General features: G+C 39.6%; 1 protein-coding gene across 2 annotated transcripts in view; it reads left to right on the top strand.

Annotated features, from left to right (window-relative positions):
• ghra (growth hormone receptor a) overlaps positions 1-18,118 on the top strand; it is a 129,659-nt gene that overhangs the window by 99,455 nt on the left and 12,086 nt on the right. For both annotated transcript variants that reach the window (XM_062025716.1, XM_062025717.1), the window contains exons 3-8: positions 6,990-7,119; positions 7,202-7,374; positions 10,429-10,607; positions 16,309-16,462; positions 16,573-16,663; positions 16,746-16,815. In XM_062025716.1, coding sequence (XP_061881700.1) covers positions 6,990-7,119; positions 7,202-7,374; positions 10,429-10,607; positions 16,309-16,462; positions 16,573-16,663; positions 16,746-16,815 — 797 coding nt within the window. The remainder of the gene's footprint in view (positions 1-6,989; positions 7,120-7,201; positions 7,375-10,428; positions 10,608-16,308; positions 16,463-16,572; positions 16,664-16,745; positions 16,816-18,118) is intronic.

Genomic DNA, 18,118 nt, shown 5'->3' with positions numbered 1-18,118 from the left:
AGTCATACATGTCAATGAGATTTTGTTTGAGCTTTGTCTAGTTCAGGGGTCTGCAACCTGCGGCTCTTTAGCGCTGCCCTACTGGCTCCCTGGAGCTTTTTCAAAATGTATGAAAATAGAAAAAGATGTGGAGGGAAAATATATTTTTGTTTTAATATGGTTTCTGTAGGAGGACAACATGACACAAACCTCCCTAATTGTTAGAAATCCCACTGTTTATATTAAACAACAATATGTACAATATGCTGCTAATACATCTGAAAATATGAGTATTAAGTGTGGAATTCCACAAGGGTCTGTTCTGGGACCGAAACTATTTATTTTATACATAAATGATATCTGTGATGTGTCAAAATTACTCAATTTTGTATTATTTGCTGACGATACCAACTTTTACAGCTCTGGACATGACTTAAATGAATTACTAAAGAGTATGGAACAGGAAATGGTCAAACTCAAAAAATGGTTTGACGTTAACAAATTATCATTGAATTTGAAAAAAACTAAGTTCATGATTTTTAGTAAGAGAAAAAAGCCTGAAAATATTGTACTGTCAATAGCTGGAACAAGCATTGAAAAAGTCTCTGAGATTAGATTTTTGGGAGTGATTTTAGATGATAATATTAGTTGGAAATCGCATATCTCACATGTTAGAAAAAAGATGGCTAAAAGTATATTTATATTAAATAAGGTAAAAGATGTATTAGATTATAAAGCAATGCGTACACTGTATTGTGCACTTGTACTGCCTTATATCAATTATTGTGTGGAAATATGGGGTAGTACATATAAGAGTAACACAAAGCCACTGTACCTCCTTCAGAAGAGAGCGATCAGAATCATACACAAAACAGGTTATAGAGAGCACACAAATGGATTATTTATTAGCTCAGGACTTTACAAATTTTATGAACTAGTTGAGCAGCAGACATTATTGGTTATGTTCAGGGCTAGTAGTCAAGAGCTACCAACAAATCTACAAAAAAATTTCACTTTAATAGAAAAAGAAGGAAGAAGGAAAGGGCACTTTAAGCATCAGCTTGCACGAACAACATCAAAACAAATGTGTACATCAGTGGTGGGAGTAAAACTCTGGAACTCTCTCCATAATGAAATAAAGCAATGTAAAAACACATTTCAATTAAAAAAAGTCTTTAAAAACAGAACTATGATGTTATATGAGCACTGACAAAAGGGACGCAAAGGGAAAAATAAGGGGAAAAAAATAAAAATAAAAAATAAAAATAATAATAAACACACAAAAAAAAACAACGCTTACATTATCCTACATGACTGTAGGTATTGTATAGTCTAGCTTTCCTTTCATTTTTTTTTTTTTTTTTTTTTTTCTTTATTGACATGCACTATGGATCCTTGGTTGAATGATCACATTGTTCTTAGCTTTGTTTGGTTTGAATGATACCTTGTTATGATAGCCTTGTTCTATTCAGTTTTGTTTGGTTTGAATGATTACCTTATTCTTTTTCAGTTTGTTTGGTTTGGATGATTGCCTTGTTCTTTTTCAGTTTGTTTGGTTTGAGTGATTGCCTTATTTTTTCAGTTTTTGTTTTGTTTATTTATTTTTTGTTCAACTTATCTTGCTTGTTTATTCTTTTCATTGATTGTTTGTTCTATTAATTTCTATGAGTGTGTGCACTGGGTAGGGGTACAAACTTGTAGTTTTTAGGCAACAATAACTTTTCTTGTCAACTGGGTCATACATGTCCTGTAGCCTTTTTTACTACTCTAGAGTCTACGCCCCTGGTGGGTGGGTGCGTGTGGGTGTGGGTGTGGGTGCCTGTGTGTGCATATGTGATATATTGTTTTGTATTGATTTGTTGCATTGGATGTTCTAATGCACTACCGGCAAAGAAATACCAAGAAAATGTTTCTTTTGTGCGAAGGGGCAGGAAATATAAGATTTTCTTCATCCTGTTCCTTTTCGACATGGCTGTGTATTGAATGCAGTAAGGTATGTGAGATTGTTGAAATGTTGTTGAAATGTACACATCCAAGTACGAAATAAATAAATAATTGAATTGAATTGAATTGAAACATGATTCTCTGATGAGAGTATTTGGCGAGCGCCGTTTTGTCCTCATTTTGGCGGTCCTTGAACTCACCGTAGTTTGTTTACATGTATAACTTTCTTCAACATGCCAGAGAAATACATATTTTATGCCACTCCTTCTTTGTCTCATTTTGTCCACCAACTGTTTTATACTGTACGTGAATGCACAAAGGTGAGCTTTGTTGATGTTATTGACTTGTGTGGAGTGTTTATCAAGCATATTTGGTCACTGCATGACTGCAAGCTAATCGATGCTAACATGCTATTTATGCTGGCTTTATGTACATATTGCATCATTATGCCTTATTTGTAGGTATATTTGAGCTCATTTAATTTCCTTTACTTATGTCCTCTGTGTATTTAATTTTTATCTGTATTTCTCATGACGTATTATCTGTATGTAACATTGGCTGCATTTCTGATAGTTGTTTGTGTGCCATGTTGATCCAGACCACAGGAAACGTTACACAGCTTGCATAGATTCTTAAAAATTCATTAGAAGAAGACAGCCCGCCATTTCCTTTGGCCATTCTAAGACAGCCATTTAGAGGAGTTATTTAACCCTCTGAGAAGGTTTACTAATGTTTTCCAATGTTGTAAAAATAAAAGTAGGCTAATATAGCTAATATAGACACTTAAAGGCCTACTGAAACCCACTACTACCGACCACGCAGTCTGATAGTTTATATATCAATGATGAAATCTTAACATTATAACACATGCCAATACGGCCGGGTTAACTTATAAAGTGACATTTTAAATTTGCCGCTAAACTTCCGGTTCGAAACGCCTCTGAGGATGACGTATGCGCGTGACGTAGCCCGACGAACACGGGTATGCCTTCCACATTGAAGCCGGTACGAAAAAGCTCTGTTTTCATTTCATAATTCCACAGTATTCTGGACATCTGTGTTCGTGAATCTGTTTCAATCATGTTCATTGCATTATGGAGAAGGAAGCCAAGCAAGCAAAGAAGAAAGTTGTCGGTGCGAAATGGACGTATTTTTCGAACGTAGTCAGCCACAACAGTACACAGCCGGCGCTTCTTTGTTTACATTCCCGAAAGATGCAGTCAAGATGGAAGAACTCGGATAACAGAGACTCTAACCAGGAGGACTTTTGATTTGGATACACAGACGCCTGTAGAGAACTGGGACAACACAGACTCTTACCAGGATTACTTTGATTTGGATGACAAAGACGCAGACGTGCTACTGTGAGTATGCAGCTTTGGCTTTTTTTTGCGTATGTACGTAACTTTTTTAAAATATATAAGCTTTATGAACCTTGGGTTAGGTGAACGGTCTTTTGGGCTGAGTGATTGTGTGTGTTGATCATGTGTTTGAATTGTATTGGCGTGTTCTATGGAGCTAGGAGCTAGCAGAGGAGCTAGGAGCTAGCATAACACGTACCGTACCGTAAGTGCGCGTCACGTACGTAACTTTTTAAAAATATATAAGCTTTATGAACCTTGGGTTAGGTGAACGGTCTTTTGGGCTGAGTGATTGTGTGTGTTGATCGGGTGTTTGAATTGTATTGGCGTGTTCTATGGAGCTAGGAGCTAGCAGAGGAGCTAGGAGCTAGCATAACAAACACGCAGGTGTTATTATGCAGGATTAATTTGTGGCATATTAAATATAAGCCTGGTTGTGTTGTGGCTAATAGAGTATATATATGTCTTGTGTTTATTTACTGTTGTAGTCATTCCCAGCTGAATATCAGGTACCGTGAGTATGCAGCCTTGGCTGCTAAACATTCGATAACTTGACCGTATGTGCGCGTCACGTACGTAACTTTTTAAAAATATATAAGCTTTATGAACCTTGGGTTAGGTAAACGGTCTTTTGGGCTGAGTGATTGTGTGTGTTGATCAGGTGTTTGAATTGTATTGGCGTGTTCTATGGAGCTAGGAGCTAGCAGAGGAGCTAGGAGCTAGCATAACAAACACGCAGGTGTTTTTATGCAGGATTAATTTGTGGCATATTAAATATAAGCCTGGTTGTGTTGTGGCTAATAGAGTATATATATGTCTTGTGTTTATTTACTGTTGTAGTCATTCCCAGCTGAATATCAGGTCACCCCCGGCTCTCACAGCATCTTCCCTATCTGAATAGCTTCAACTCCCCACTAGTCCTTCACTTGCACTTTACTCATCCACAAATCTTTCATCCTCGCTCAAATTAATGGGGAAATTGTCGCTTTCTCGGTCCGAATCTCTCTCACTTCATGCGGCCATCATTGTAAACAATAGGGAACTTTGCGTATATGTTCAACTGACTACGTCACGCTACTTCCGGTAGGTGCAAGCCTTTTTTTTATCAGATACCAAAAGTTGCAATCTTTATCGTCGTTGTTCTATACTAAATCCTTTCAGCAAAAATATGGCAATATCGCGAAATGATCAAGTATGACACATAGAATAGATCTGCTATCCCCGTTTAAATAAAAAAAATTCATTTCAGTAGGCCTTTAAATCATGTGTTGTCTTCATTATAACACTTGTATAAGACTTTTAAAGTAATTTTGATAGTAGGCTAATACAACTAATACAGACACGTACATCATGTGTTGACTTCATTATATCACTCATAGAAGGCCTTTAATTTTTTGCGGCTCCAAAACGATTTTTTTTTTTTTTTGGACCAAAAAGGCTCTTTCAACATTTTGGGTTGCCGACCCCTGGTCTAGTTGCACAGAAACTGCGTTAATGTGCAGGTTGACCATAGTTTTCATTAGTATTGTAAAGAAGGTCGTGATAAGAGGGGGTGGGAAGAGTGTTATGTCGATGTTGCAGCAATGCAATGTCCAAGGCACAATTACTAATACCTCACTGAAAAGTGAGGTATTAAGATGGCCGGGGGCAGTAAAGAGGCAGGCTGTTCAATTTAGCAGTCTCGCCGCCTGGGGATACAGACTGTGAGACATTCTGGTGGTCCTGGCGCGAATAGATCTATACCTTCTTCCGGAGGGTAGCAGGTTGAAGAGGCCATGGGTACCTATGATGATGTTTGTCTTTTCCATCCATCCCCATTTTCTACCGCTTATCCCTTTCGGGGTCGCGGGGGGTGCTGGAGCCTATCTCAGCTGCAATCAGGGGGAAGGCGGGGTACACCCTGGACAAGTCACCACCTCATCACAGGGCCAACACAGATAGACAAACAACATTCACCCTCACATTCACACACTAGGGCCAATTTAGTGTTGCCAATCAACCTATTTCTGACTGACAAATGTTACAATGTTGGATATTCGTGTTAAACCAGGCCAAAGTGTCAAATTATAAGTTTCCTACATTTAGGCGAAAGCTTGCACTGAGTTTTGGTTGCCTGTAAACACTGTGCTTTGCATTGTGGTGGAAGTACTTATTTGGACATTTTTTAGTACATCACTCCCGCCTGCTCTGATGTCTATAAAATAACTTAGTGTTTGTTCGTCCACGACATTTTACACGGGACAGTTTTGTCAACATGAACAAATACAAAGTTGGATTAGCCGCTGAACTGAGACGGCGCCATTGTGACGTTACTACTTGGTTTGAGAAAACAAATTGCGAGGAAATCCAGGGTTAGACTACACTGTAAGTGCAGGAAATGCACACAATAACAACGATGTGTGACATGCAAAGATACAAATTCACATTTTTTTTGCTGCATTGCGACCTGCGAATATATACGGTTTATGACGTTTATTTTGTTTGAAAAAAAAGGGTGATGTTTGTCTTCAAAATATATATCTAAAAGTGTACTAGGGTTGTACGGTATACCGGTATTGGTATAGTACCGCGATACTAATGAATCATATTCAGTGCTATTCCGCCTCAGAAAGGTACCGGTCCGCCACTCCCCTTACAAGCAGACACAGTGTGTAGACAGAAAAGGGAGAACGGACGCTTTTTGGCTTAAAAACTAACGATAAAGGTGAAGTTATAAACCTGAAACGCCCACCGGAAGAGGTGCGTTAAGACATGGCTAGCTAGCTAGCGCCTAAAGTCCATCCCCAGTCGGCAATGTTTTAGCTACTTCTAAATCACTAATCCTCACCTCCATGGCAACAAATAAAGTAAGTTTCTTACAAGTATCATCCCTGCAGGACGAGGAATAGCTAAACATGCTTCACTACATACCGTAGCTCACCGGCGTCACAATGTAAACAAACGCCATTGGTGGATTTACATCTATGTATATGTATAAAATTTATATTATGTTTATAAACTCAGGGAATATGTCCCTGGACACATGAGGACTTTGAATATGACCAATGTATGATCCTGTAACTACTTGGTATCGGATTGATACCCAAATTTGTGGTATCATCCAAAACTAATATAAAGTATCCAAACAACAGAAGAATTAGTGATTATTACATTTTAACAGAAGTGTAGATAGAACATGTTAAAAGAGAAAGTAAGCAGATATTAACAGTAAATGAACAAGTAGATTAATAATTTATTTTCTACCACTTGTCCTTAATAATTTTGACAAAATAATAGAATGGAAAATGACACAGTACGTTACTGCATACGTATGTCAGCAGACTAAATTAGCAGCCTTTGCTTACTTACTAATAAAAGAAAAGTTGTTTTGTATGTTCACTATTTTATTTAAGGACAAACTTGCAATAAGAAACATATGTTTAATGTACCGTAAGATTTTTTTGTTAAAATACAGCCAATAATGCAATTTTTTTGTGGTCCCCTTTATTTAGAAAAGTACCGAAAAGTATCTAAATAATTTTGGTATCAGGACAACACTAGAGTGTACATTTTCAAAAGATGAATTATGATACTTTTGGAGAGGGTTGGACATGGTTTCATTTGCAATCTAAAGTGAACGCTTCCACATGTGAACACTTGGTGGACATACACAGAACTATCAAACAATTGAAAGTCCCCTCCTATTGTTGTCTGTCCCTTCCATAGCTCCTGTTGAACCTCACTTCACTGAGTGCATATCCCGGGACCAAATGACATTCCGCTGCTGGTGGAGTCCTGGCAGCTTTCACAACCTGTCGGCCCCCGGAGCGCTCAGAGTCTTCTACCTGAAGAGAGAGTAAGCCTTATCACTCACACAAAAAAAGTCTTATTAATCATACACCTTTTCTGTGGCTGACAGTGCTGTTGTTTATTATCAGTTCCCCCACCAAGAAAGAGTGGAAAGAGTGTCCACAGTATCTCCACTCGAAAAGGGAGTGCTTCTTTGATGGAAACCACACGTCCGTTTGGACCACCTACTGCTTGCAACTGCGTAGTCAAGACAACGTCACCTATTTAAATGAAAACGACTGCTTCAGTGTGGAAAACATTGGTTTGTAGCCAACATATGTATTATTTCTTATTTATTGATTCACTGTTCTGTTACAAACAGAGAACAAAGAAATGGGATAAAACTGCTAGGGGCAGGATTAAATAAGCTCTGCTTCTTCCTACTGCTTTTCTGGCGTGCTGTAATGAAACAACTGGAAATATGTGATGCACTACATTGTCATTGTAGTGTATGCATGTTCGAAATAAGCTGAAACTGAACAGGACATATACAGGAGGTCCTCGGGTTATGAACGAGTTCCGTTTTTACGTCCGTTCGTAAGTCCGTTTGTATGCAAGTCGGAACATAAGCCTATTTTATGCAGGTACGTACGTAAAAATGATTACAGTATAACTAACAACATTTGAAAGTCAGCGCTTACTTTTACTGTGGTTTGCTTGCATTTGTAGAAGGGGGATATACGGTTACCATTAGAGATGTCCGATAATATCGGACTGCCAATATTATCGGCCGATAAATGGTTTAAAATGTAATATTGGAAATTATCGGTATCGGTTTCAAAAAGTAAAATTTATGACTTTTTAAAACGCCGCTGTACGGACTGGTACACGGACGTAGGGAGAAGTACAGAGCAGTTGCATCTCCCAGTCATACTTGCCAACCCTCCCGATTTTCCCGGGAGACTCCCGAATTTCAGGGCCCCTCCCGAAAATCTCCCGGGGCAACCATTCTCCCGAATTTCTCCCGATTTCCACCCAGACAACAATATTGGGGGCGTGCCTTAAAGGCACTGCCTTTGCGTGCCGGCCCAATCACATAATATCTACGGCTTTTCACACGTGAATGCTTGGTCAACAGCCATACAGGTCACACTGAGTGTAGCCGTACAAACAACTTTAACACTGTTACAAATATGCGCCACACTGTGAACCCACACCAAACAAGAATGACAAACACATTTCGGGAGAACATCCGCACTGTAACACAACAAAAATACCCAGAACCCCTTGCAGCACTAACTCTTCTGGGATGCTACAATATACACCCCCCGCTGCCCCCTAACCCCACCTCAACCCCGCCCACCTCAACCTCCCCATGCTCTCTCAGGGAGAGCATGTCCCAAATTCCAAGCTGCTGTTTTGAGGCAAAACCTTGTTACATTGTTTAATGCATCCAGCGGGGTATCACAACAAAATTAGGCATAATAATGTGTTAATTCCACGACTGTATATATCGGTATCGGTTGATATCGGAATCAGTAATTAAGAGTTGGACAATATCGGAATATCGGATACCTGCAAAAAAGCCATTATCGGACATCTCTAACTATAATACATGAAAAAACGTCTTTCATTGTGCATTTTCTTGTGTTTGGGTCATTCCAGACGCATGAATGTGTTGAATGAAGATGCGATCCACAGCCTCGTGCACAGAATTAAATGTCAGTGCGCATATGTTTCTGTTGTCTCGATTGCGAGTCACAAAAAGTGTTACAGATTGTGGATGTGTGCTGCTGGTTCAACACATCGCACACAGGTCGGGCATGATAACATGAAAATACAGAAAATTATTGTCTCCGAGGTAAAAGCCCTCATGTAAATAAGGCGGTCTGTGCCACTTTTCTATTGCACACGCAATGTTATTGATCACACGCAACAAGCCTACTCATAGTACTGTGGCACCGTGGGATTTTACACAACACCGTGTGTTGCCACACAATAGTTAGATTACACCTGCTCTTTTGTTAAATATTACTGCACTGCTGTTTGTAAACATGAGAGTAGTAGCAGGTCAAAGCCCTGCTCATTTAACCTGAAGAGATTTGGTTGCAGTTACCTATTTATATTAATTGAAAAAATTTTGTGTGGCAAAAGTAGCAGGTAAATCTAGTCTTAAAATGTTGGTTGCTGTACTTCAAAAAGTCTTGAATGTTGAAAATGAGAGCAGAAAAAGTTTCCTTTTGTGTTGGTTGCGCTTTATTCAAGTAAGATGTGAATGCATTGACCATTACTAGTTGTTTACTTGATTGTTTGTACCCATAAATAATTCACACTTACCGTATTTTTCGGAGTATAAATCGCTCCGGAGTATAAGTCTCTCCGGAGTATAAGTCGCACCGGCCGAAAATGCATAATAAAGAAGGAAAAAAACATATATAAGTCACACTGGAGTATAAGTCGCATTTATTGGGGAAATTTATTTGATAAAACCCAACACCAAGAATAGACATTTGAAAGGCAATTTAAAATAAATAAAGAATAGTGAACAACAGGCTGAATAAGTGTACGTTATATGACGCATAAATAACCAACTGAGAACGTGCCTGGTATGTTAACGTAACATATTATGGTAAGAGTCATTCAAATAACTATAACATACAGAACATGCTATACGTTTACCAAACAATCTGTCACTCCTAATCGCTAAATCCCATGAAATCTTATACGTCTAGTCTCTTACGTGAATGAGCTAAATAATATTATTTGATATTTTAAGGTAATGTGTTAATAATTTCACACATAAGTCGCTCCTGAGTATAAGTCGCACCCCAGGCCAAACTATGAAAAAAACTGCGACTTATAGTCCGAAAAATACGGTAATTTCCTTACAAGTAATAACAAGAATATAGAAAAACTTTGCCTGCTGTGTCCAGTATCTAATATTTCTTTTGGCTTAATTTATTTTTGGCTACAAAATTACTGAATCAATTTCAACTCACTGAATCGTTTCGGAGCTTATTGTCCTAAATAAACAAATATCGTCTCTGAATTGTATCGGCAACCCTGAATAAAAATTGTAATCGAATAGTAGTTAAAACAAAACGTTACACCCCTAGTTTCAAACCACATATAATTGCTTTCTGAAACTAAAAAAAATGCTCTAAAAAGGCTGAAAAAAGCACACAAAATAGCACTGAGCATAGTAGCTAACGCCTGCAACACCGAGCTGATAAACAAAGAGCACTGTAAGTGCTCGGCTTTTTAAGACCATGCAAACATTGGCATTGTGAAGATAATACAGCATTTATTTGTTCAAGTGGCACCCGTGATGTTATTGATTGATCTAATTGTGGTAAACTTTGTGTTTTTCTGGCAGTACGCCCTGACCCCCCTGTGTCCCTCAACTGGACCCGCCTGAATGTCAGCCCCTCTGGACTCAGCTACGACGTCATGGTCACGTGGGAGTCGCCCCCCTCGGCAGACGTCACAGTGGGTTGGATGCGCCTGGTCTACGAGGTCCAGTACAGGGAGAAGAACGGCACCAACTGGGAGGCAGTGAGTCTCTTTTTTTGCTCGAGGCTTTTCAATACCTTCCTCGCCTTGTTTGTCTTGTACGAGCACATTCCCCAGCATGAGGAGGATCGGAGGGACAGTTCAAGAACACCCATGAGGGAAACGTCCTCTTCTGCTCAAAGCACGCCACTCCTCCCAGCACACACCCTTGCGGCCAAAGAGATATATGTAGCGCTCTTCAAGTGACGATTACACTCGCTCCGTTACACACATCAACATGGATTGTGAATCTAAAAGGGGACCGGGATGTTTCCTTCCCCCAAAGCGTTGTTGCTTTTGTTGCACTAGCAGCATGAGCTGAGCCCCCTGGGAAACCCCTGAAGGAAGTTGGGAGGGAGGGAGCTGTAGTTCAAAGGTTAGGGGCCTTTAAGGCTCAAGGAATTTCTGCCCAAACTGAGTCAGAAAATGGAATATGCACTTATTGGTCGTGACATTAGAGCTGTACCCAAAATAGGTTTTGATTGACACTGTCAGAAGTGTAACAATAAATACAAGTTAAAATGGGGATAAATCAGTAGATGCATTGGGCAGTACCTCACCATCTAGCACAGGGGTCGGCAACCCAAAACGTTGAAAGAGCCATATTGGACCAGAAATACAAAAAAACAAATCTGTCTGGAGCCGCAAAACAATGAAAAGCCGTATATAAGTCTTATAATGAAGACAACAAATGATGTAAGTGTCTATATTAGCTATAGAAGCCAACTATCAAAATGACTGTGTCGCAGGCTGAAGCAAATCTTCGTTGACAGAAATGTTGAAATTTAATAGGAAGGTTGCTGGTTACTGGGGTTCAATCCCCACCTTCTACCATCCTAGTCACGTCCGTTGTGTCCTTGGGCAAGACACTTCACCCTTGCTCCTGGTGGCTGCTGGTTAGCGCCTTGCATGGCAGCTCCCGCCATCAGTGTGTGAATGTGTGTGTGAATGGGTGAATGTGGAAATACTGTCAAAGCGCTTTGAGTACCTTGAAGGTAGAAAAGCGCTATACAAGTATAACCCATTTATCATTTATCATTTATTCTACACATTTTTACATTGGAAAATAGTAAACCAGAGGCTACTCAGAAGGTGAGAACTCCTGGAAATTATTGGCTTTTAATGGTCAAAGGTATAGATGAGTATGTCCAAGTTTAAGGAAACAGCAGGCTGTCTTCTTTTAATAGATTCATTACAATCTTTGGCAAGCGAGGTAATGTTTGCTGTGGTCTGGAACATAGCCAAAGTTACATACAGATAATGTGTCATGAGACATGCAAAACTAAAATACATACAAATAGGATAAAAGTAAAGGATATTAAATTAGCTCAAATATACCTACAAATGAGGCATAATGATGCAAAATGTACATACAACTAGCCTAAATAGCATGTTAGCATCGATTAGCTTGCAGTCATGCACTGACCAAATATGCCCGATTAGCACTCCAACAAGTCAATAACATCAACAAAGCTCCCTTTTGTGCATTCACGCACAGCATGAAATTTTTGGTGGACAAAATTAGACAAAGAAGGAGTGGAATATTTTACATGTAAACAAACTGTTGCTTCACAGTCCACACTATAATGAGTTCAAGAACCGCCGAAATTAGTAGGACAAAACGATGTTCACCAAATACTCTCATCAGTGAAGCATACACACAAACATAATCAACAGTGGGCTTTCTAACAATTGGGAAGGTTTGTGTCATGTTTGTCCTCAAACAAAAAACATACTAAAACATAAAAAAATGTTTTCCCCATCTTTTTCCATTTTCAATTATTTTTTTAAAATGCTCCAGGGAGCCACTAGGGCAGCGCTAAAGAGCTGCATGCGGCTCGAGAGCCGCGGGTTGCTGACTCCCGATCTCGCAGATGGCACTGTGAAATCGATATGTTGTAGGTTTGTTGTAACTATAAATAAAAAGTAGGGCTGTCAAAGTTATTAATTACAGCATGATTTTTTTGACGTGCAAGTAATGTGTGCACACTATGTTTGACCGTTACCCCAGATTTCCACTGAATGCATAACAACTGCTGAGCGGCACCACAACTGAACGTCTCCGCCATCCATCCTTCGCCAATCCCCACTGTCGTTCTGATGTCCGTTGTTGCGGTTCCGCAGTGTGACGAAATTGCGCGGACGTTTACGTTATCACGGAAATCCTCGCATAATCACGTGACAAGGGGAATTGTGTAATAAAGCGAATCACAAACAGTTTTAGTCTGCAGTTGCAAATAAACTACGTAACGGCTGCTGAGGGTAACGGCTGCTGAGGGTAACGGCTGCTGAGGGTAACACCGCGGAACGTCTCGAGGTTTGCCGTCCATCAATACCCAGAAGCACTGACTTGTGTTGTTGAGAAGATGACAGTTTTGCCTTTCAGAACGACAACTTTATTTTTCTATTTTATCGCAAGCAACAACACAACTTTAACAACTTTCCTGGCGAGCGTTGTATACACACACACTTCTCATTCAACTCCCGCTAACCACTCCCCCGCTTTCCCGGCCACCGTATAAGCTGGTAGATGACATAGGCCCCTAAATAGCTGTCTAGAATATGCCTATAGTATGATTCTTTAATTTTTTACCTTCAGACTCAGCTTTTCTTCATCCATTTGTGTTTAGGAGGTGAAATTACATCTGACTAGTTGACTTCAGGTCCTTCCCTGCACATTAGGATGTTTCAAAGTGTAAAATACGACAAAAAAAAATCTGTGTCTATTTAACGCAGAAATGCGTTACAGCACATGCATGGTGGCACCACTCGCAGGGGGTCCGCGGTTGGTGAAAACTCACAAAGAGTCCGCCATGATGGCAACGCCATTCTACAGCCGTTGAGCATTTAGTGGAAACACGGGGTTAGCCTACACCAGGGGTGGGCAATTAATTTTTACCGGGGGCCGCATGAGCTACCCGAGCACTGCTGGAGGGCCACATCGACAATATTTCAATTAAATTTTGCTCAATATTATTTTTTATATATACAGTAAGATAAATAATAATAATAATAATAATAGTAATACTTCAACATAGTGTGTGTAACAGCATTCCATGACTAATATATATAAATTAACATTAATAATAAATGACAGTAAAATAAGCACACGTATGACTGAGGAGTCATAGTGTAACTTTGTGTGGTGTTTGAGTTGTCCGACTTTTTGTGTGGCCTTAAACGCACCAGTGGTTTAGTGCTATGCGTGTTGGTGACAGATGACAAGTTGGTTTTGGCCTGGTTTGTACGGCAGAAAATGACTAGTTTTTCGAGATAGAATTGTTTTACTCATGTTTTTGGTGTGGTTATGTCCGAATATAAACAGTTTTGTTCAATAAAGTGATCGATATAATTCCTGTCCTCGAAGCATCTCGATAGACGTTACAATAATTGAACGGTGTTCAATTGAACGGTGTTGACGAACACCATTAGGGCCGCTTGTTGTCACTGTCACTCAAAGTTGCATTGCAAAATTCCATAGAATAAATATGTTTATTTTGTTTATAATTCAGATGGGATTTGATTTGGTGCGCGGCATATACTTGCTGCGCGCAGCGGACGCTTGAGCAGTGCGCAATTGCGCAGGCACGCACCTTAGGTGAGGGGACGTTGCTTTGCAGTTCATGTGTTGTTGAAAACACGGCATTCCTCATCAACTTTTCTCTTTTTGGCGTCTCGGGTGTAAACCGTGCATCACTTGTCGCTGCATGTGCACCTTCACTCGCAGGTTACACACGGACACACGCCCATAAATAATACTTTTCAAAATAAAAGCAGCACAGTTGTATTGCGCGCAGGACATAGATGTTTTTTCAACTTTATTTTGTAATTGCAGTTGTTCACATTCACTCACAATCACACATACGTCCACACGGAAGTAATACAAATAACGATTTTCAAAACAAAAGCAGCACCGTTGTATTGCACACTCGACATAGATACTTTTTAAAATTTATTTTGTAATTTATAATTGGCCTCACGCGGGCCGGATAGGGACGCACAAAGGGCCGGATGCGGCCCGCGGGCCGCAGAATGCCCAGGTCTGGCCTACACTCTCGGTGCGGAAATACGCATGTGGATGCAAAAACGCTGTCCCTCCCGCCTGCTCTTGACAGGTTTTTTTCTCACACGCAGCAGGCCGTTCATTTTTTGTCTTTTAACATAACTGAAGTTAGTGTACAGCAGTGGTTCTTAACCTGGGTTCGATCAAACCCTAGGGGTTCGGCGAGTCTGCCTCAGAGGTTCGGCGGAGCCTCCGCCGCGGAGGTCAGGACACACCCGGCTGATCGTGTAAATAAAAACTTCTCCCTATCGGCGTATTATGGATACCCCCAAACAATGTTCCCTCTAATTTTCCATATGCGTGGACCTACTCAGTGGCCTAGTGGTTAGAGTGTCCGCCCTGAACCCCGGCTGAGTCATACCAAAGACTATAAAAATGGGACCCATTACCTCCCTGCTTGGCACTCAGCATCAAGGGATGGAATTGGGGGTTAAATCACCAAAAATGATTCCAGGGCACGGCACCGCTGCTGCCCACTGCTCCCCTCACTTCCCAGGGGCTGAACAAGGGTGATGGGTCAAATGCATAGGACAAATTTCACCACACCTAGTGTGTGACAATCATTGGTACTTTAACTTAGATGTGCACACCGTGGCCACACTAGCAGCACACCTGTCCCAAACCTGACTAAATACCAAGTTAAATGTTGTATTACTATAATCAAATGACAGCAGTCATTTCCATGGGATTATTTTCTAAAATAAGTGTTTTGGCCCACTTACAATGACAGTAACACAACATAATGTTTTTCATGAGCTGTGTACTAGTATTGTATGTCTGGGTGGGGGTCCTGCTTTGGAAATAATTTGTACCCCTTTCCGATATTGCATTTAGTTCCCCCTAAAACATTCACATGTTGCACAATGAGATGTAAACATGGGATCATGTGTACATTCCTGTAACTTTCTGTTTGTAAAATATATCTATTAGTATTTCTTTAATATAATAACATAATTTCATGATTAATATTTATAAATTAAGATTAAATTAAGAAAAATGTTTTTTTATTTTTCACTAAAGAAGTGTTCGGTGAATGCGCATATGAAACTGGTGGGGTTCAGTACCTCCAACAAGGTTAAGAACCACTGGTGTACAGTAACAGTAGTTTTTTTATTTTTTATTATTACGCCAATGTACACTGTATGATACATCAAACTAGAACCAAAATAGTAAATATAAAACGTAGTCACTGTTAAGATTTTATAATACCACTCTGAGTGATAAATGTTGGTGCAGATCAGAATAAAGGTGCATATTTGGGAATGTATTTTGACTTTTCGTTGTTTGAATGCCACAGATGCTACTGTGGTTAAAAACAATTGGTTGTTTTGGACCTTATTAGCTTGGGCAGGTGTGCCTTATGTTGTGGCTGTTCAGTGTGTGTGTGTTTAACTGTAACGGTTCTGTGTGTGTGTGTGTGTGTGTGTGTGTTTGTGTGTGTGCGTGCGTGCGTGTGTGTGTGTGTGTGTGTGTGTGTGTGTGTGTGTGTGTGTGTGTGTGTGTGTGTGTGTGTGTGTGTGTGTGTGTGTGTGTGTGTGTGTGTGTGTGTGTGTGTGTGTGTGTGTGTGTGTGTGTGTGTGTGTGTGTGTGTGTGTGTGTGTGTGTGTGTGTGTGTGTGTGTGTGTGTGTGTGTTCTTTCAGCTGGAGGTGCAGCCTCACACCCAGCAGACAATCTATGGTCTCCAGATCGAGAAAGAATACGAGGTGCACATCCGCTGCAGGATGACAGCTTTCACTAAGTTTGGGGACTTCAGTGAGTCCATCTTCATCCAAGTGTCTCAGATTCCCAACCAAGGTAAGATGATAGTGTGTTGTTGTTGTTGTTATTGTTGTTACACATCACACACACGTATTTGTAACGTCCTTGTATAATTTAATGCGATGATGTTTTTCATTTCTTTATAGATACATTTTCTCTGTTTACAATGGTCGTCGTTTTAGGGATTGTGGGCACCATCATACTTGTCATGTTGATTGTTGTCTCACAACAACACAGGTGTGTACACACACACACACACGCATGTGCGCACATTTAAAGAACATAAATTATTAATAAAATGCTGTCTCTATCTTTGCAGATTATTATTGATTCTGTTGCCACCGGTTCCGGCGCCCAAAATTAAAGGTGTCGATCCAGAGCTTTTAAAGGTACATGTAGTTTTTATCTTGCTATACTTCTAAATTGTATTCTATTATGTTATGAATGTGTGTATTTCAAAATAAATTTACATTACTGTCTTTTTTCCAATTCTAAATCTGATAACACACATTCAACTACCGTATTTCTCGGATTATAAATCGCTCCGGAGTATAAATCGCACCGGCCGAAAATGCATAATAAAGAAGGAAAAAAACATACATAAGTCGCACTAGAGTACCATAAGTCGCATTTTTTGGGGAAATTTTTCGCCAGTCCCTTACAAGTTTCTCGCTTATTCCAAACTTTCTTTCTGCTGCTCGATTGCCGTTTTCCGCTGCATATTTCACTACTTCCAGCTTGTAACCTGCAGTATATGATTTCCTTTTCGGTGCCATTTTTGTTCAGCCCTTCTCAGTTTTAATAAGTTGCCGCCAATGTTGAAATGATCAATTTTCATAGGTACGGAAGTAGTAGCAGGTAGCATCTTTTTTTTCCACAATGCACTTCTGCCATGAACCGCCCCCGCCAAATTTTTATTGGTTGACGTGTGTGTGTGACGATTGCTGATATACGCTTAGTCTCTTACGTGAACGAGATAAATAATATTATTTGATATTTTACGGTAATGTGTTAATAACTTCACATATAAGTCGCTCCAGAGTATAAGTCGCACCCCCGGCCAAACTATGAAAAAAACTGCGACTTATAATCCGAAAAATACGGTACTCAAAATGTGTAACTTTGTCTTATTTTTGACATGGTTCCTCAGCCGACGATGACTAATTTCAGTAACAGGACTGAAGTAACAGGAGTGATTTTTTAGTATAGAATTAGCAAATACTGTGCATAAAATATAGACGCATAGCATATTTATATAGCATTGATTCTACATTGTTTTAATTAAAAAAAACAATTAGCATACAAAATAATTTAGGTAACAGGACTGTGTTATTTAACACCCTCCTACCCCCAGTGAGAGTTGAGAAATCGTGAGATATATCAAAGACAAGTGTGAACAAGTCAACTTACCGTTTGCCTTTTGATGGATAAATGAATGATGGAACTTTCTGTAGACAATGTGACTTGTGGAATAGTCCACATATTTCAAAGTAATGCGTAAGGGCAGTGCTTGTCAATTACTTTTGTCATGAACAAAATGTATTGTTTAATTGTATTATTTAATTATTTATTTATTTCATTTATAAATTTGCTATAAGATTACAAAACAACACAACTAACATTTTAATTCATTTATTGAAATGTTCCATCCATTAACATTTTGTAAATATACTTACATACTGTATATATTAT

This window comes from Entelurus aequoreus, linkage group LG17 (genome assembly GCF_033978785.1).
Source record: "Entelurus aequoreus isolate RoL-2023_Sb linkage group LG17, RoL_Eaeq_v1.1, whole genome shotgun sequence".
NCBI classification, from domain to species: Eukaryota; Metazoa; Chordata; class Actinopteri; order Syngnathiformes; family Syngnathidae; genus Entelurus; species Entelurus aequoreus.
This window is presented reverse-complemented; position numbering and strand designations above follow the sequence as displayed.